Source organism: Protopterus annectens, chromosome 4.part0 (assembly GCF_019279795.1).
Source record: "Protopterus annectens isolate FY-2018-M chromosome 4.part0, PAN1.0, whole genome shotgun sequence".
NCBI lineage: Eukaryota > Metazoa > Chordata > Ceratodontiformes > Protopteridae > Protopterus > Protopterus annectens.
The window spans coordinates 509,853,512-509,874,228 of NC_056733.1; the positions used below are offsets into that span (position 1 = coordinate 509,853,512).

The following is a 20,717-nucleotide window of genomic DNA, read 5'->3' on the forward strand; positions in this document are numbered from 1 at the left end:
CTAAAATGCGAAGGAACCTCATTTCTTCCTTCTAATATCCGTGAGCTCACTTTCTGATTGCTATCCACAGCTCATGACTGTAGCTGAGGATCAGGATGGAGCTCATTTGATAAATACCAACGTTTATCTTTTGAGTAAGCTCACACTTTTACACACTGTTGGAGCACCTTCTGATCTACTACTACTGTACCCATTCAGTGATCATTCTCCTGTTTTCCCTCTAGTCTGAAAATCTTGTTGTTCCTAAGTGTACCTCCTCCACTTGAGTTAGCTCTTCCACCTTCATCTGCAAAGGTCAAGGCACTTTATTCCTAGAGAGAACCATTACCTTTGGTTTGGCGTTGTTAATTTGCATGTCATTCACTTAACATTCAGCAACAAGTCATGCTGAAGATCACAGCCTCTTAAGGCAAAAACAAGACAGTGTCATTTGCAAACAGCAAAAAAGTCATCCTCCCCTTTTCAGACTAGATATTTTCCAGACATTGATTGCATCTTAATATCCTGTCCCTGAAAAATCCCAGACAGGACTGGAGACAGAATATAGTCTTGGTAGAATCCTTTGTATATCCTGACCATATTTGACTGTCAGAAATATAGATGCAAATCTTACTCTTCAAATGCGTAATTTGAGTGACATGTGGTAGTGGTGATAAGTGCCCTCTTCTTTTGTAGCACTTCCCATAAAACATTTGAGTGGACAATTATATGCTTTTTTCAAGTCCAAAAAACATATACAAAGAGTATTGACAAATTTCAGTAACCCCTCCAGTATCTGGGCAAGGACATAGTTATCCACTGATGTTCCTTACGTGCTATTCATCATTACAGTCATCATTTGGAATGTCCTGCATGTAGGTAGTGCAACTGGTGGCAAAACGTCAATGTCAGTACCTTCCCACAGTGGCCTTGGCAGATTCCCTGCCAGTGCCATGTAAGGATGTTGGTGGTATAAGAAACATTCGGTACCAACTTTAGATCTTTCATGCCATGAAGTTCAGTACAGGTCCATGACTTCAGCATCAACAGTTGGCCTGTTTCCAAAGGAAATCTAAGCGCACCACAGGAGATTTTTCTTGACTTATGTACTATGTACTTGTATCTGATAGTCTGAACTTTTTATAAGGGTTAATAATCTTATGGACTGTGGAAACAAATTCAGACCAGATACACACTAAACAAATTTGCCACTCCATTTACTCTTTTTGCTGTGACCCAGAGCATGATGTGGCACCCCTCTTTAGGAGAAGAGCTAAATCTCATCAGCAGTTTGAGCCTCAAAAGAAGGCACTCATCTGATTTTGCACTGCTATGGCAAAGCTTACATGAGCCTTCCTCTTATGAAAAGGAAAATCTGCTAAACACCATTAGGACATCAAGGACAATGCATCAGATTCCATTTGTTTCCTCTGGGTCTGGCAGCTCTGAACATGCTAAGGTGATACCTGTCATTGTTGAGTCTCTCTGCATCAGGACTTCTGGCACAATTGCTCTCCAAGCCACTACACATTTTCTGTATGAATACCATCCCAGACTGAAGACAACAGTATGCCTCCTGACATTGAGTGGGACCTCAGTGGCAGATGCTCACATTATCATTTTTGAGGGGATGGTGGAGTCCTGTTAGTGTTTGCCCATGAGGAGGCCCATGGTGACTGAATTGAGGTCTTGGTTACCACCCATGCTCTAGGTTTTCATTTTGAGTCACTGAGGCTTAAAGCAATGAAATTTATTTGATGCCTGCCAGCTTGCCTCTACCAGGCTTGTGCAGATTTTCAGCTCTATTCCCTTCTTAAGGTTCTTCCCAATAGCTTTTCCTGTTGTTCTAGGACTTCATGTCCTTCCTTAAGTCCAAATATTCAGCTTTGGATATGTGTGTAGTTTCAGGGTCCCATTCTAAGATAAAAAGGGTGGAACCATACTTGAAAGATTCGGACACCTCAGACTCTGAGGGAAATAAACTAGCCTCTATTGACTGGTTCACTTCTATGCCTACCTAGGAACCTGATGCTGAGAACACCTTGTCTTGTGCATCACTTCCAAAAGAGTTATCCTTTTGTGACACCCTTTCTAAACTGGAGAAAGGGTCAGATGAGTACTCAGAGACCCAGCTGAGATGTCGAGCCTTCATGGGACTACCTACGCCCAAGTCACTTGCTGTAACTCCACTCATGGATGTTCTCTAAGATATGTGTATTAATACATAACTAGCTATATTCCCTCCCCATGTTCCCAGGAAGACTGATCAGATGTCCTTCCTTATCATTGTTGCAGTATTCTTTCTGACTGGGCTATCCTGCTGAGGATAGCCAAACATCCATTTAACATTCCAGTCCTGTACACCTTCCAGGCACCTTGTGTGAAACTTATGTCTTGTGTCCAAGGCACAAGGTACATATGTGATGTACAATCACCATATCCTCAGAACTTCTTTGCCACCAATCCAAACTCTACTTTGAAATTGGTAGGCAAGGTGTTTGCTATTTGGGTTCAGCTTCTGAGTCTTCAAAAGACTAGTGCCCCATTGGAGTCTCTTCCTTCCTTCCTTTTCTTCTTTGGGTTTTATCTTTTTACATGTCCTCTAGGAAGGGAAAATGTAAGTTTGGGAGGCAGATTCCCCATAAAGATAGACCCGAGCGGTGCCTTTTTTTTTGGCTGCTACTCATGATCATACTCAATGCGAGATCTGCCAGGTGTTTATCCCCAAAGACTCTCTGCAGTTGCTCATCATCCCTTTGCATTTTATTTGGTGAAATAGCATCTGAAATTTTTAGGTCAGAGTACCAGGGCCTCGGAATCAGTCTGCCCCGATGTTCAACCTCCACTTACTAGTCCTGTAGCTGTCCATCCTTCTCTGGACATGTTCATCAGGTTGGATGACCTTTCAATGCCTACATGTGCTCCCTCTGTAATGACCCATTTTGGAGACTTGCACAGGGCTGCCTGCCACATGCCACCGAGGCTGTTCCTACATATGTTGCAGATGTGGATGGGATCTGCGTCTGACTAGATCAGAGGGGCCTAGGGAGATTCCCCTAATACTTGTTAGAGAGGAGATGCCTGGTACCCTCATTGAATCTAGTCAGGGGACTGAACCTCCTGGATTTGTTAAAGCTGATGTTCCCTTAAAAAAAGAAGCAGAATATCAAGCATGTAGTCCCTGTGGCCAATGATCTACACAAGGAATGGCTGGAGTTTACTCAAGAGCTTTTCAATATCCTTATGGCTGTAAAACCCCCTCAAGGATTATCTATTCCAACTTCTGTTCCTTGGTCTTCTGCTCCTTCTAAAAGTCCTAGGGATTCTGATTCCTCTGAAGAACAGTGGATTTAGACTCTGGTGAGGAGTCATTGGCATACTCTTCTCAGATACGTTCTCCCCTCACCTTAGAGTCTGAAGAAGAGAATTCACTTGCTCCTCATCTTGTTGTGGTGGAATGAGGAATTTGTACTTCGGAGATACTATAGTTTGCATGATGGAACGCTTTAAGTGAGATTGTTCCCAGGTTTCTGACAGTCAGAAGAGGTGCTGTGAACTCTTGCAAATTGATTCTCTTTGGCATTCTGTTATCCCTCCAGTTTGGGATGCATTTCTGGATACTTTCTGTTTGGCTTCTCAGGCTGCTGTTTCCCAACCTCATGCCATTAAGAAGCATGACAGGTTCGATAAAGTTTTTGTATAAAAGTGGTCCCTCTTATCTGGCTGTTAATTCTTTGGCCATTGATAAACCGTCTAAGTTACTGTCCTCTTCTAAGCTTTTATCTTCTGATAAGGACGTGTGCTTTCTGGCATGGAAAAAAGTGTGCACTTTTATTAACTACAAGACCCATATGACTAGATATGTACTGGCTCTTCTTTCTAAGCTGGGAGGCATTCTGACTGATCTGCCTGTTTCTATGGCAAAGACATTTGCCCTTTCCCTTTTGAGTTCTCCTTCTCAGGTGGCTCCCCATTCTGTTAAATGCAGTCATGATTTTGCTGATTGCTCTTCTAGGGCTCCTACATCTGGATTTGTCATGGAGAGGTATTCTTGATTACAACAAAAACCTCTTCCTGAGGATATCAATGCTAAATTACTGGAATCTCCTTTGGACGATCAGAATCTCTTGGGCACTCCAGTTGCTGAGTTATTTTAAGACCCTGCAAGAGAAGGGAAAGTTTTTCAGGATCCAAAGGAAACCTTTCTTTCTGCTGTTACTAAATTCCAGAGGAATTATTCATGTAAACTTTCCTTTGTACACAGACAGCCTAATTAGGCTTCTAGAGGTAAAAGAGCTTCCAAGAGAGTTTTTCCTGGCTAGCATTCTCAGGGTATTAAAGGTCAAAGACCCATTTTTCCTGACAAATCTGCTTCTATTTGACATTCAGTCTCGTCTATCCCTTGGGCAGATTCCTCTATCTCTTAGGTTAACTCTTGTTTTTTTTTTTTCTGTTTGGCAATAGATCACCACAGACTCATGGGTGCTTTCCATTATCCAAAAGGGTTACTTTATGGTTTGGAAGCCCCTTCCCGCTTTCTCATGCCTTCTTCAATTTCCTCCTTCTCAGCTGCCAGATCTTTTGGTTCAGGGCACCATCCAGCCTGTTCCCCCTTCCCAGCAAGACAAGAATTTTTACTCCAGGATATTTCTGGTACCCAGAAAGGAGGGTCTTGGAGCCCTATTCTAGATCTCTCCTTTTTCAATACCTTTCTAAAAGTTCCTTCTTTCAGGATGTTCTCTCTCTCCAGACACTTTTTCCTCTGTTGCTTCCCTAAGCTTTTCTGGTAACCCTGGATTTGAAGGATGGTTACTTTCATATTCCTGTTTACCACCTGTTCAGTAACTTTTTACTTTTTCTGTTTCTTCCTCACATTATCAGTTATCTACTTTGCTTTTTGGTCTTTCTACAGCTCCAAGGATCTTTGCCAAATGTCTGGCCCCAGTGGTAGCTTTCTACAGACTTCAGGGAATCCAAATTTTCCTTTATTTGGATGATCTTTTCTCAACAGGTCCTTTGGGATCTTCATTTCACTATGCTGTCTTCACAGTGTGGGGATCACCTTAAATCTCAAAAAGTCTATGTTGACCTCACCCCCTCAGAGTCAATTGTTTTTATGATGCAGGATTCAGACCTTACCAATTATGGCTTGTCTCCCTCTCCCCAAGGTCCTTTCTTTGACTGCTTATTTTCAGTCTCTTCTCTCTCTTCTAGTACTTCCTGCAATGGACTTTCCTTGAGCTCTGGGGTATATGACTCCACTGTTCCCCTGGTTGCCTTGAACAAACTCGATATGAGACAATTTCAGTGGGATCTCAAGACTGTTTGGCTTCAGCACTGCCATCCTCTGGATTTTCCTGTTCCTCTTTTGTCCTGTCTCAAGCTTGAGCTCCACTGATGGATTCACCACACTTCCCCGAATCCATGCTTGTCTATTTAGGTTCCTCTTACCACTTAGGAGCTGTACATGGATACATCCAGTCAAGGTTGGGGAGCTTCATCCAACAAGCTCAACGTCCAGGGACTTGATTCCTTTCAACAACTGGCAGATCATTTAGCAGCAAGGAGATGAGAGTTCTCATTATGGCCCTTCATGCTTTCCAATATCTTTGGGTTCCATGTCAACAAACAGAGAGACATAGTCTTATCTTCTTTGCAGGCTGGCACTTCAGGTTTTGAACTTTGCAGTGTGTCATCAAGTGTTTCTTCAGATGGTTTACATCCCCTCAGCACAGTTTTGTGGTAGAAACTTTGACCAGATCCATGACAGATCCTCACAAATGGATGCTTCAAAGGGTGGTGGTCCTGGGCATAATACCCCAGTAGAGGACTCCTCAAATAGATCGTTTTGCCTCCTATTTGAACAGACAACTTCCCCAGTTCATTTCCATAGTGCCAAGTCCTCTGGCTTGGAAAGTGGTCATCCTGTCTTTTTTCTTGGAAGCAGATGTTTCTGTATGTTTATCTCCTTCTTCCTCTGTTATCAAAAATCATGCACAAAATCATGTGGGACAGGCCCAAAATCTGGTTGGTGACTTCTGTTTGGCCCAGACAGCATTGGTTTCCCTTTCTATTTCATCTGGCCAGGGGCATTCATCACAAGTTACCTCACAGAGTGGATCTTCTCACACAGGAAAATACGTCTCTCATTCACCCTCACTTTGCCCAGTCTTCAGTTGATTCTGTGGATGACAGGGGTTTAATTCCTTTTAGACAAGACCATTTCTTTAAGCCTCAAGGCTCAAAACTCTTTGGTTTGGATGTTAGTTGGGATGTTTTGTAGACACCTTAATGGTTATGGACATCAGCTGAATGTAAAAACCCTGAGTTTCTAAAGTATAGCCAAAGAATCCATTTATGCTGTGCTGATGAGGTCATAAGGCTGAAGCATGCATGTCCACAGATGGGATGAATCCCAAAGCTAAGAAGGGGTGGCAGGCACTAAGTGGAGCTAGGAGGAGCAAGGATGCCCTTCAAGACTGCTGTGGCAAATCCCGCTCTAGATTTAGAGTATAGTGGAAGGTGATAGTGTTTGTTGAAAGTGTGCACTGAACTCCAAGTGGCTGCTTCCAAAATGTCCTTGGTAGGAACCCCCCTTAGGAAAGCTGCAGAGGTAGCTGTGGCCCTGGTGGAGTGGGATCTGATGCTTGTAGGCACAGTTTTTTCCATGAAATGAATAACAAAAGCGTATGCAGTGGGCTATCCATTTTAAGATTGTCTGTTTGGAGATAGCCTTTCCTTGAGCACCTGTAGCATAGGACACAAAGAGTTGCTCAGATTTCCTGAATTACTTTGTCCTGTCCAAGTAATAACGAAGTTGTCTGTGAATGTCCAAGGAATGTAGTAGTCTTTCCCCTTTGTTTTGTGGATTAGGATAAAAGGTAGGTAAGTGGATAGTCTGATTCAAAGCTACACTGGATACTACCTTTGGCATAAAGGTAGGGTTGGTTTGTAAGGAAACTCTGTCCTGATGGAAAATGATGAAAGGTTGCACAGCCATGAGGGCCTGTAGCTCCGAAACCCTGCGTGCTGAGGTGATAGCCAGAAGAAAGGCTGTTTTCCATGACAAGTATTGTAGTTCTGTTGAAGCAGCTGGCTCGAAGGGAGGAAGGGTCAGTTTTTCCAATACAAAGTTGAGGTCCCAAGCAGGGACTGGTGGTTTCCTTGGGGGTTTTATATTCTTTGCCCCTCTGAGGAACTGTCTTAAGAGAGGATGAGAGAATAAAGGAGGATCTGTGTTGTATTGTGCAGAAATGGCTGAAGCATGGATTTTGATGGAGGAGAAGGAAAGTCCACTGTTTAACATCTCAGCTAGGTACTGTAAAATTTGAGGTAAATTTATTACCCAAGGATTCTGGCCCTTTTCTTGATTCCAGGCACAAAATCGTTTCCATTTGGCGGAATAGGCTTTTCTAGTAGAAGGTCTTCTGGCCTCCAAGATGACATCCTGCACCTCCTTGGAGAGGAGGGTCTGTTGGGAAATCAAGGAATTCTCCATGCAGCTAGATTTAGGGTTTTGAGCTGGCTGTGAAGAGTCTTGTAGTTGCGCTGGGACAACAGAAGAGGGACTAGAGGTAGTATCCATGGTGGGGAATGTGTCAGGCTCTTCAGGAGCGGGTATCAGTGTTGTCTTGGCCAGTCTGGAGCAATGAGAATCATTTTCAGCCTCTCTGCTCTGGCTTTTAATAGAACTTTGGGCAGCAGAGGAAGAGGCGGAAAGGCATAGACTGTCAACGTTGTCCAACTGAAAGAAAGTGCGTCCACTTTCCAGGCCTGTGGATGATAGGTCCTTGAACAAAATTTTTTCAACTGGTAATTTCTGTGGGTAGCAAAGAGATCTATGTCTGGCTGTCCCCATGCCTGAGTTATCTTTGTGAAAACTTGAGGATGCAGCTTCCATTCGTGTGGATCTGTCATATTTCTGCTTAGGCTGTCTGCCAGTGTGTTTTCCTTCCCTGGCAGGAATTGTGCCTGTAGATGAATTTGCAATTCCAGTGCTGTGTTCCATAGGGTCATGGCTTGCCTGCACAGGGGGTATGAATGAGTTCCCCCCTGTTTGTTTATGTACCACATCACTGTGGTGTTGTCTGTCCTTATCCATAGCTGGCCTGGATGCAGTAGGTCTTTGAAGGCCATAATAGCATTTTGCACGGCTAGCATTTCCTTTTGGTTGATGTGTAGGTGCTTCTCTTTTTGGGACCATTTTCCCTGAATGCACTAATCTGTCATGTGTGCTCCCCAGGCGTAGTCTGAGGCGTCCGTTGTGATGATTTGAGTTGCTTGAGGTACACAGAAAGGGAGACCTATGGTTCTTTGGCATGCTTGAGCCCACCACAGAAATTCCTTTTGAAGGCATGGAATGAGTGGTATAATTGTTTCCAAGCTGTGGCTGTGTTGAGACCATAAGTTTTTTAGGTACCATTGAAGTTTCCTCATATGCAACTTTGCACATGGGATTAGTAGGATGCAACATGCCATGAATCCCAGAGCCTGCAGGACTTTCCTTGCAGTCAGCCTGGTGAAGGTTGCCATTTTGCTGAAGTATTGAGACAGTTGCCCTTGTTTGTCTGGCATGAGGTAGGCCATTTGGGTGGTTGTATTCAAGCTGGCACCCAGGAAAATTATTTGTTGAGAGGGTATTAGTTTTGATTTCTTTTTGTTGACTCTGTATCCCAGAAAGTTCAACAGTTTTATTACAAACGCCAGGTGTTTCAGAAGTATGTCCTTGCTGTCTGCTTGGATCAGGCAGTCGTCCAGATATGGGTAGATTTGTATTCCTTGTAGTCTGCAGAAGGTGATTACTGATGCCAGGCATTTCGTAAATACCCTGGGCGCAGTAGATAAGCCAAAGGGCAATGCAGAGAATTGATAATTGGTTGAACCTGCAAGAAATCTGAGGTATCTTCTGCAATCTTGTCTGATAGGGACATGCAGGTATGCCTCCTTGAGGTCCAATGTTACCAGCCAAGACTCCTTGCCCAGCATGGGAAGAAGCTGCTGTAATGTGAGCATCTTGAATTTTGGTACCTGTAAATATGTGTTTAGGATGGATAGGTCTAAGATAGGTCTCCAATCTTTGTCTTTCCTTGGTACCAGGGATAGTCTGGAATAAAACCCTTGACTTTGTTCTTTTGCAGGTACCTCTTGAATCGCTTTCATGTCCATGAGAGCTGAAATTTGTTTTTGTGCCTCTGCCCTTTGATTTTGTGGCAGGTTTGGCATGCCTCTCATTTTTGGAAGGGTGTGAAAGTGGAACCTGTAGCCTCTGTCTATAATGTCCAGAATCCATTTGTCTTTTGTAACAATATGCCAATTTTTTGAGAATAATGCCAGTTTTCTGCCCAAAGGTGCTGCCATTAAAGCTTTGCTTGGCAGGTAAAGGGGGAAGTCATTGTGTCTGTTTTCTAAATGACTGTGATCTATCTTCTCCACCTCTTGAGGTTGGTGCTTGCCACTGTCTGGCTCTGAAAGATCCTTGAGGTTGCCCTCTACCCCTTGGGCGTCTGTATCTGCCCCTTTGAGGTCTGTTTGTGGCTGGAAAGGACCAATTTTTTGAAGGCCAGTTTCTGCTGAAACATGGAGGTTGTACCTGCAGGAAATCTTTCACTGTTTGCATTGATTTCGCTTTTTCCTCCATTTTCTTTAGTACCTCCTCAGCTTTAACACCAAACAATACATATTTTTGAAGAGGTGCATCTAATAATTTAGCTTTGACATTATCTGGTAAGGCTTGCTCTTTGAGCCAAGCACGTCTACGTATAACAGACCCCGTAACAGCAGCTCTACATGAGGCCTCTAAAGCATCAAAACCACACTGCAAGGTATGTTTACCCACTTGCTCTGCACCATGCAACAAATCCTGCAACTCTTTTAAATCTGGTTGTTCTGGTTGTGTCATTTTGCTTTTCAACTGAGATAACAAAAACTGTTGATACTTTAACATATGGAACTGACAGTTTAATGCCCTCATGGTTAAAGTGGCCGAGGTGTACACCTTTTTCCCCTACCTTTCTAAAGCTCTGGAATCTCTCTCTGAAGGTAATGGGTTTTTAGCAGTAGAGGCCTTAATTCCCTTGGGACCCTGTGAAATAGTTTCTGGGTCAGCAGTATGGCTTTTGTATAGGAACTGGTGTGAATCAGGAACCCGGTAATACCTGTCTGGTTTAACAGGAGCTGGAGGCAAAGAATCTGGATTAAGGCTGGCTTCTGTGTACACATCATCCATTATATCTAAAACAGGAGGGATAGCCAGGGGCCTATGCTGGGGGAGCAAAAGAAAATCCCTGAGCCTTTTCTTGGAATCTGAGTAATCTTGGCCTTCCCAGTGAAAGTGTTCAATGTATGTAGGGTTTCCCCAAAAGAGTAGTCCTCAGGGGGGGGAGACCGAGGGAATAGACTCCTCTGCATCAGAGTCTTCGAAAGGAGAATAGGCATAATCCTGGTCCTCAGAATGTTCAGAGGTAATAGAGGCTTGATCTGAGGAAGGGTAGTCTTCCTCTAATCTGGGCCTTTTGTCAGAGGGGGGTTGAGAACTCCTGATAAGAGTAATCAAATCCTCAGCCATTTTGAGCATCTGTTTTTTAGGCATGGGGCCTTGAGAGGGGGTCTGAGGCCCCTGTTTTTTTGGTTTTCATGGCTGCTTTAGATTTAGTGAAAGCTTTAATAGAGAAGGAGGAAGGCCTGAAGACACCTTGAGAAATGGCAGGCCTGTCTAAACTCTGAGTTTCCCCGCCAAGAGTGGCGTCGGTATTTGTAGTAGGAATGGGGACCGAGGAGCCTGCGACCTCGGGTACTAAAGACACCGGTAATGTTGTGTCATCAGTACTCAGGGGCTTGGTAGGTGCCTCGCTGAGAACCGGTAGTCGGCCTTAGCGTGGTGTCAGTAGTCGGTGCGGACCTCGTATGTCGGTCCTTATCTTTGCGTCTTTTACTCAAAACTGGAGTCGGAGTATCCGACGACATAATATAATTAATTTTTTACCAAAATAGTGAAGGGCAAACTCCGCCCGGCGCTTAATAGTGCGCTTGTTGAATCTAGCACAAAAACGGCAGGCCGAGATGTCGTGGTCTGGGCCTAAGCAAGGTATACAGAAAGAGTGGAAATCCTTATGCGGTATTTGCTTCCCACATGAAATGCAATTATTAACTTTGTTGACATCGGTCTGAAGCAAGAAAAATTTCCCCAACGGGGTACTTAGCTATCAAGAAGACTTCGGCTGAAATATTTTCGTAAATCTCAGCAGCTGGCTGACCGGCACTTGCGAACTGCTTCTGCTTCGGGCACCGCGCGGCAAGAAAGACTGAAGAAGATGCCGTCAGCTGCCTCTTTTATACCCCTGCCGCTCTGACGTCAGGGAAGAAGCGACAACAACCGACGCCGGACCTAGACTTTGGAATTCGGCTGACCGAGGACCCGCCTGACGGCAGGATAACCCATATGTAATGATTGCAGCTGTATGAGCACTCGAACATCTACATTTATGGTAGGTACAAAACTGTATTTTTGGTTTTATTGGCCTGAATGTTTCCATAAAGACTTAAAAAGAAAAAGTAAACAGTCATGGACATTCAGAAGCCATATAGCTGAAATCATTCCAAAGTTCAAAATGTTGAGCCTTCAAAGCCTTTTTGCACTACTGTGACTAAAATATTATTTGTCACTCTGGTCATGAAAGATTCATATCTTCACGTTGCCAAGGACTACAGAAAGTTTCAAAGATTTGTAGGGAAGCATTACCAATTCAGTGCTTTGCCCTTCGACTTGCCTGCTACACCCAGAGTCATGAGCAGATGCTTGGCTCCAGTAGTATTCTTTTGTAGGGCAAAGATCATTCACATTTACCCGTACCTGGATGGCTGTCTCATTCAAGCAGACACCTTGGGAAGGTGCATAAAGCACTGAACCTTCTTATTCACTACAGGGAGCTCGGGCTAAAGTTGATGTCCTATTTAGCTGTAGCAAAAAAAAATTTTTCTAGGTGCTGTATTAAATACAGACCTTGAGAAGGTGCTCTGACCAAGGGACAAAGTACTCTTTCTGTCTCTTTTTCTTTTTTTCCAGAATGTCTTGGAGAAGGAAGTCATCACAGCAGGAGACTTCATCAGAGTGCAAGGCAACATGGCTTCCTGAAATCCTGATAATTCCCATATCCAGACTCTTCATGAGTAAGCTCCAGTGCTACATCTAGAACAGGTGATGTCAGCATTCCTGGTACACCAGTCCCTTTCTTCTCTTGCAGAGAGAAAAAGATCTTATGTTGGATAAGGCAACTGCACCACAATGTTGAGGTGCCATTCAGACTACCACACCCTATCCAGACCCTGACTTGGCTTGGGAAGTCCATGTGGGACCACTGTCTATTTTAGAAGCTGATGCGTGGTCTTCAGAATATGCCTTCTCTAAATACTATAACGTAAGTGTGACATTTAGAACCAGAGCAGTGTTTGCCTCTATCATCTTATCATCTTGCAAGGTCTGCTTGCTTTATTCATTCACTCTTTACAGCTAGACACTCACTGTTATGCTTTGAGAATCATACCACAGATTGACTGCAATAGGTGAATAATACATTGAACATAGCATGATTGTGTTAGGAACTTATCATACATGTAGATCTTCAGGCACATTCACTGTTGCAGTCTGTAATACCTCTCTTCTTCCCCTCTCCATCCTTTCTTGGCACCCTGAGTTTAGGATGACCCCTGTTTTACCCCTTACTTCCTTCTCATTTTATTAGCAGAGCCCATCTCTTATTGATTTTACTGCAATTCTTGGAGAGGAAGACTAGGGGCTTCTGGGGTTGACATGTTGCATGGGGGGTGTACTCTCTCCTAGTTCACTCAGGCTATGGCATTGGGGTCTACCTAAAAGCATTTCCAGGACAGTGCCCTTGAAGTTGATCAACACCCCATTTACATCACTGATGTCCCTGCTTGGCGGTGAAAGGGAGTCAGCCAAAGCCTTTGAGAGAAGGCACAGCTCTGGAAGTCAGGCCAGCCTTTGGACAACCTGCAGGCTGGATGTTTTACAGACTATATGACTGGTACCAGAAACATGGCCTCAAACTCAATGTCAAAAAATGCATCATCCCCCCCCCCTTTGGGGAGAGTGACGTCCCTACAAATTATCATATTAATAACAAGGTCATAAGCACGCAATAAGCCATGAGGGACTTGGACACCCAGGTTGATAGCAAACTGACTTTTGACCACCATATTGCCTCCATTGTACAGAAAGCTTTCTACATAGCCCACCTCATTATTAAGAGTATGTCATCCAGGGACAAGGAGGTCATAACATCCCTGTATTCTTCCCTTATATGACCCCTTATTGAGTACAGTGCCCCTTTTGGCATGTACCTCATAAAGAACATGCAGCAGCTGGAGCTGGCGAGACTATAGAGGTTCCTCACCAGGAGAATCCAGGGCCTCAAACATCTGTCCTACACAGGTAGGCTAAATGCCCTGCCCCTCTACTCATTCTCATATATACTCCTCAGAGGTGACGTTTGTCTGGCATACAGAGCAGTCGCAGACCCTGCCTTGATGAGACTACTGCGTATCTGTAAGTCAAGCTCCACTTGAGTAACCCACACGCTTGACCTCAACCTGTTCTGTGACATCAGTAGGACTTGTTGGGACAGATTTGTGCCCCAGAGACTCCTCCTTCTGTGGAATAGACTTCCTGTTAGAGAGAGTAAGAGAACTAACTCATCCTACACAGAAACGCTTCTGTGTAGGATGAGTTAGTTCTCCATTTCTGGAACATCTTCTCCCATGTTCCCAGGGAGTGTACTAGGAAATCTGAATGAATCCTGTGAAACCATTGGAAGACCCCCAATATTTAAGTTGGCAAGGAATGTGAGCTAAAAAAGTCTGGTGGTGGTGGTTATGATACTTCTAGGTCTGATGATGGACACCAGTGGAGAGAGAATTTATCAGGTTAAAGAAAAGTCATTTATGTAGTGCTAGTAAGGGGATCTACAAATCTGACTGTTAAATATCAATAAGCCATAAAGGTAGCAGCTGTGCATGCAGCATTTGTGAAAATTAAAACCTGAGTGTAGGTTTGTGGAATATGACTTTTACATGGCTTCAAAGAAGTACTAGCAAACCATCTACAGACTCAAGAAAAGGAGGCCGGATACTACCTTGGCTGTTCTCAGCAGTGGTTTAAAAACATTTTGTAAAATGCGCATAATATGACTTTGTCTTATTGAAATATAAATTTATTGATAGCTGAAACTAGAATTGTCTGCTTTTGTTAAATTATATAATGGAACACATTTCACAGTTTTATCATCTCTGAAAGATTAGAAGATTTTGCGGAAGATTTTGATCCACAAATACTGGAAGATGCACAAAAACTTTTATTAAATTTTCAATTAAATATTTATTTTTTGAAGAGGGAAAAAATTAAATGCGTCTTCTTTAAGGGAGTGGTTATGCTAGTGGAGGAGGAGGAGTTTATTATATCAGTTTTCTGAGTGCTGTTTACTTCTGTGTCTCTGCTGGACAGTGGCACAGGAAAATAACTTTCTTGGGTGGCGTAAACTATGGAACCTTGCTGGCTAGGCTTACGTAGGTCCTTGGGCCGATAGCCTAGTACCTACTTATTAACCTATGTGGGTGATTTTCTTTGTCTTAATTGGTTAGGTTAATCTTATGCATGTGGTAGTATGTATATATTTTTGTAGATAAAAGAAAACAAAAAAAAATTAACTTGACACCTCAGATTAATGTACAGAATTGCCTTGAAGATGGAAGTAGTCCTCACATATCTCGATAAACTGGGTCAGAGGGATTGGTCAAATGATATCTTGACAGCTATAAAAATGCAGTTTTACAATTACTTTTATTTTCTGTTATGTTTATAAGACATATTGAACAGTTACTTGTACAGTAGCCAGTTTTTTTTAACTTTAATAAAAGCCAGCATATATTGCAGTTTGATAAATGATTTTAACATTTTCTCCTCTAACAGAATTGAAGAACTGACTTGTGGTGGGATGGTGGAACAAGTACAAGAAGCATTTGGTGAGACCATGACCTCAGTAGTTTCATTGTGTTCTCGTTACCCAATAGCCTGTGCAAACAGTATTGGCCTTCTGTGCACTATACCTTATACAAGGTAAGTTCTAGGAAAACTGTAAAATGATAAAAAAAAATTCTTAAAAAGTCTTAACATTTTAAAAATTATACTGACCTTGAATGGAGAGCATATTATCTAATAACTGAAGATATTTAAGCATCCTTGCCCTTACAGTTTTGGTTTAATTACTTCTCCCCTTTTCCAGAAAGCAGCACTGGATGTGAAGTGTTCTGAAGCATAAACATGCATAGCACAGGTTAGCTGAGCCATATTGCCGCTATGACTCAGACAACCATAATCTTGTCCCATTGAGCAAGAACACATACTATCGGTCTGCTGGCATTTCGAGCAGCAGGTGGTACAGATGTTTGCTGTTTGCAGTTTTTCTGAAAATTATGTGACGTACTTAAATTAAAAATATCCAAAGCAAATTAAGTTGGTAATGTTTTAGTAAGGATTTCCAGCAGTACTTCTGTTCTTATTTTCATTGTGTTATATTATTTACTCCTGCAGATGTCAAATGCTTCTCATTCTACACCTCTTCTTAGTATACAATGATTACTAGTGCTTGTGCAATTTATTTTTTTACTTGAAATTTTTTATTCATTATTTTCCAAAAGAAGGTCAGCTCCAGTGGCATAGAATGTTAAAGCTTTGACTGTAGCCCAGGAAACCTGCGTTTGATTAGTGGCTCGGTGCTTGATGGAGCTGATAGGAAAGGTGAGTATGCCCATCCTAATGGTGGAGTGGAGCTGGCTTTTTGCTGTAGCAGTCCTTTGGAATAAGGGTTGGGGCACATGACCTGGGTCAGGCAAGTGGTGCACCAATTGTTGGGCAGTAACTTTCACTGAACTAGTGCGCAGGAGTGTGCACTTGCATGAGGAAAAGCATAGTGGACTCCATGGTAATTGTTGGTCACTCAGAGAAGAGATTAGGTTATTAAAGAAGCATACTTATGGCCGGGCTCCCAGCATGAACACAAGAAGCAACCCTAATGGCTGAATGATGGCCCTCTGGACACATCTCCCCATAATAGATATGGGTGGGTCCCTACCACTAGGGAGCAAGTAGGAGAGAGGTTTAATGGATGGTAAGTATGGGGCCAGAAAGCACCTAGAAAAAAAAGGAAAATTTTCCATTCAGTACAAAACAAAACATTTTCCATTCACTACACAGTATATTTCATATTTCAGTACAATCAGTACACTCAACAATTTCATAGAAATTCAGCAGCATAGACATTTGACGTAAACATAGTCAAGGATAACTGTGGTAGGCCAGTTTTGTGACTTGTAGGTTAAAGCCCTGGCTGCAGACTAGGCAACCCTAGCTCAAGTAGTGGCTTGGGTGTTGTGCAGATGTTGGTGAGTCTGGCTTATGCCAGCTGTCCCATACTGGCAGAAGGGGAGGATGTATTGTACTCATCCAGTTGTTGGAAGCTTGCATGAAACCATTGGGAATTTGGCCTTGGCATCACTCGTTATTAACATGTATGTGGAGCATGTACACTCGAAGGGTACTGGTGACTCCTACAGGGATGTGACTGTTTATGTCCCCCACCACAGATAAAGTTAAGAGCCATAAAAAAAAAATACCTCCATTCTCTTGCACTTGATGATGCAGGCTGGTGGTCAGTCTGAGAGACTGCCTTTGTAGTTCCTGGTATGGGGAATTGAGTGCAGTCTTTACAGGGTCTAATTTTTGGGGTGGCATGGTAAGCCAGACCCTGAGGTGCAGAATTAAGTCTCCCTTCCTAATAGCATGCAAAATGGAAGAAGGGGTTTAGGCTGAGGCACAGTCCCATCCTCATGGCTTCCTTAACGATGTACTCTCTTAATAGCTTTCACCCTTATGTGAGGATACCCACTACAGTAAAGGCTTGATGGTTAGCAGGCTCAGAAGCAAAAATCACCTAGGAAAAATCATCCATCTAAGCAGAAAGCAAACTCAACTGAAAATGTATTTCATACATTTCACTTCTACATCATTGTCATTACTGGGGATACATTTCACTTCTACATCATTGTCATTACTGGGGATAAACTTACCTGCATTTAGCCTGACAGCCAGCCCAACTTCCAAAGCTGTGCCTTCCCCTAAGGCTTTGGCCAACTCCCTCCCTCTTCCATACAAGGACATTGGTAGTATAAGCAGGGTGATGGCTGATATCTTTAGATCATTATAACTGTGCAGTTCACTATGGTATATGACCACATTATGATCAGTCTGTCAGTTCAGCTTCTAGAGGAAAGTTAAGTATCCCAATGGTGATTTTTTTTTTGTTGTACTGTGTTAGTCTGTTGGATGATAGTGATACTGTTTGAGAGACTTATTAAAGTTGATAACTGTATTCAGTATGGGAAACAGGTTTCTTACAAAGACTTTGTTTAGTTATCTCTCTTGTTTTGGCACAGAGCAGGATGTGAATGCTTGTCCAACACTGTGCTCGTCTCACTCTGTGGATAGTTGGAGAAGAGCTAAATCTCTCTGGGAGTTTACAGGTCACACGGGCACATATGTGCCTGGTTCTCTACTGCCCTGATATCAGCCAAGTTTGGTAGCAGCCTATTTCAAAGAAGAAAAAAAATGCATATCTGATGTCTTTTTTGTGTGTGTGCCTCAAAGATTGGGTTACATGTCTGACCTCAGATCTGACTTTGGCCACTTCTCAGACTTTGGATCCATAGCTCACACTGCTTCTGTAATCCCTTCCAAAGCCCCATATTATGTCAGATCTTGTTTGCTGCTTCCACTGATCAAACGTGGTTGACGTGGCTCAAGTTTTATGAATTAAGTGAAGCTCTCATTTTGGCTTATTACCTCTCCTTTTTCTAGGATCTTTGATTTTTTTTCTTATTCCTACCTTCCCTGTTAAAAAAAAAAAAAAACAACATGTAGGCTTATTTTCCGATTGTAATTAGTCATTTCATTCTGGGCCTTGCATTTTTCTCTTTTTTCTTATTTGTTTACTAGTTATACTCTTTTTTTACCATTGCTGTTATGTCTTTATCCCAAATTTTGGGAGTTCTTTGATTACCATTGCTGGTGTTATTGCATTCTGCTGATCTTCTTTATTAATGTTTTGCTGTATTTCTGTATTGGTTTACCTTGTTGGCTTTAACATGATGGATAAACCCACTGGATTTAAAAAGTGCTGTTCATGTGGGCTTAAGATACCTGACTCTAATGCTCACTCAGAGTGCATGTGTTGTATTGGGGCCACACATCTTGAGGATGAGTGTGAGATTTGCTTCAACCACAGAGCATTGGTTGAGTGCAGAAACAAGTTCGTTCTTAAAGATTTAGTCCCTTCTTCCTCCTCTTCAGTGTCTGGAGCATCCCCTTCCACAAGGAAACCAGAGGAAAAACCTTGGGGAGAATACAGAAAAGCTTTGGCTGTGCCATTCATATTCTCAGGGGCCTCTGATTTACCCACTTCTTCGGATCTGACACTTTCTTTTGTGAAGTCTCCTTTCCATAGAGAACCCAGGTATTCTCCGGAGCCAATTTCATCAAGGCTAAACTCAATATTTCTACAAGAAACACCACATAGAATTTCTAGATCTCCATCTACCTCCTTGTCCTTCAGGTCTACCAGGAGCCTGTCCAAAGCAGATGTTGACAGAATGATGACAAAACTTCTCAGGATTCATTTCAGGATCTCAGAGCTGTAGCTTAAGCACCGGATCCATAAGTATCAACTCTGAGGCTTTTGGAGCAACCTATTCCTGTCAGGGCTTCAGCACTAGACAGTTCAGCTCCGACTTCTGCAACAAGGCAGGGTCATGGGGAAGCTTTGGGCCTCTCCAGTCAGATGGCTTTGGTTCCTGATGAAGTAGTCTTGGACTGTCCATTGGCTTTTGCATTCGAGGTAGTGGAGTAAGCTCTTCACATCACTGGAGATAGGACATTCTTCACCCCCCCCTGTCCTTCCCCTCCACAACCTGGGTCCAGCGTCTACTCATTCAGTTCTGTCGAAGCAGCCAGCCCTTTCAAGCCTCGAGACAGTCCTTTTGCAGGACTCCCCACACACTTCTAGGTCTTCCTCTGATCATCCCGACATGCAAGTTCCCATGGAAGCATTAAGTGCAAGAGGAGGAACATTGATTCCCCACAGGAATCCTTGATAAAAGACACCAACTTTGATAAAGGGGAGGGCTCCTCTGTGTTGCCCCTTGAGGATGTCTCATTCGGTAAAAACCAAGACTTCAGACCTCCTTTTTCTAAGGAGCCTTTCCAATGCCCCTGAACTGTTGCCTGACTACTGCAGTCTGGAGCAGGTTGGGGGGGGGGTGCTTATTTCTGCATCTGTAGGCCTGGACATCCATCACCAAAGATGTTGAGGTGCAGAAAATAATTGCCAGTGGTAATCACATACCCTTTTCCTTTCCACCTTCCACACATTCAAGAAAAATTCCAGATGTACCACCCTGTTGGAGAAAGGATGCAAACATAGAAAAGCTGCTAATAAAAAGAGTCATCCAAGAGGTCCCACCCGACCAGTGAGTGTTCAGAACTTACTCAACCATCTTTTTTATGCCAAAGAAAACTGGGGACCTCAGGCTAGTATTGGACCTAAGCCACTTGAACCAATTTGTCAAGCACTCAAAGTTCCGAATGGTCACAGTTCGGTCTGTTCTCCCTCTTTTGAGGATGGACAATTGAATGTGCTCGAGAGATCTTCAGGATGCATACTATCACATAAAATTACAGATGGGCCAGGATATACCTGTGCTTCTTGCTAGGTGCCAGTCATTTTCAGTTCAGAGCCGTGCACTTTGCTCCCACGACAGCCCCCTGGATGTTGATGAAGTGTATGGCAGTGGTTGCAGCTCACCTGAGATTGCTAGAATTCCAGATGTTTCCTTATCTCAACAACTGCATTCTCACTGCTTCCGCTAGATATTTACTAATGCGCAGCTGCTCCATTTATGTCTAGCTATACCCGGGGATCACAGTCAGCTACAACAAAATCTCATCTCTCTCCCCCACTCAGGTCCTGGAATTCATAGGTGCTCATCTGGATATGGTTCCTCATTGGCAAGACTCCCTCAGTCAAGAATGTCTACATTTCAACATCAGGTGGCACATCTATTGTCTCTTAGTCACCACCGGCCAGGTTGGTTCTTCAGCTTCTCTGTTTGATGGTGGCCTCCATATCCCTTCTGCCTCTAGCAAGATTCTTTATGAAGGCAGTACAGTGGTCTATGAATCAACATCCCATGACCTTTCACATTCAAATAAAGATCTGGAAACAGCATGTCTCCTGGCAGATTGATGCACCAGATGTCTGTTAGGTCTGTACCTTTGCACAAAGCCACAGTGACCACGGACTCTTCCCAGTTGGGATGAGGGGTCATTACTTGGGATAAGCTCATGGTTCCCCTAGAGGTCAACCTTCACATCAACATCCTAGAGATGAGGTTAGTTCTCCTAGCATTGCAGGCCTTTCAGAACATTCTCCCTCAAAGGGCGATACCGTGCCATACAGATGGACAACATGTCATAGTCTGTTAAATCAACAAATGGGGAGGGACTGTTACCCCTTCTGTCAAGAGGCAGTGAGGGTATGGCAGCAGGTGATGTCTTCTGACCCTTATCCTTTGGCAGTGCATATCCCAGGGAAGCCCAGTGTTTTGGCAGACAT

At 43.3% G+C, this 20,717-nt stretch overlaps 1 protein-coding gene across 2 annotated transcripts in view; it reads left to right on the forward strand.

Moving 5' to 3' along the window:
- HECTD4 (HECT domain E3 ubiquitin protein ligase 4) overlaps positions 1-20,717 on the forward strand; it is a 5,422,508-nt gene that overhangs the window by 2,797,343 nt on the left and 2,604,448 nt on the right. For both annotated transcript variants that reach the window (XM_044068422.1, XM_044068423.1), the window contains exon 33: positions 14,963-15,109. In XM_044068422.1, coding sequence (XP_043924357.1) covers positions 14,963-15,109 — 147 coding nt within the window. The remainder of the gene's footprint in view (positions 1-14,962; positions 15,110-20,717) is intronic.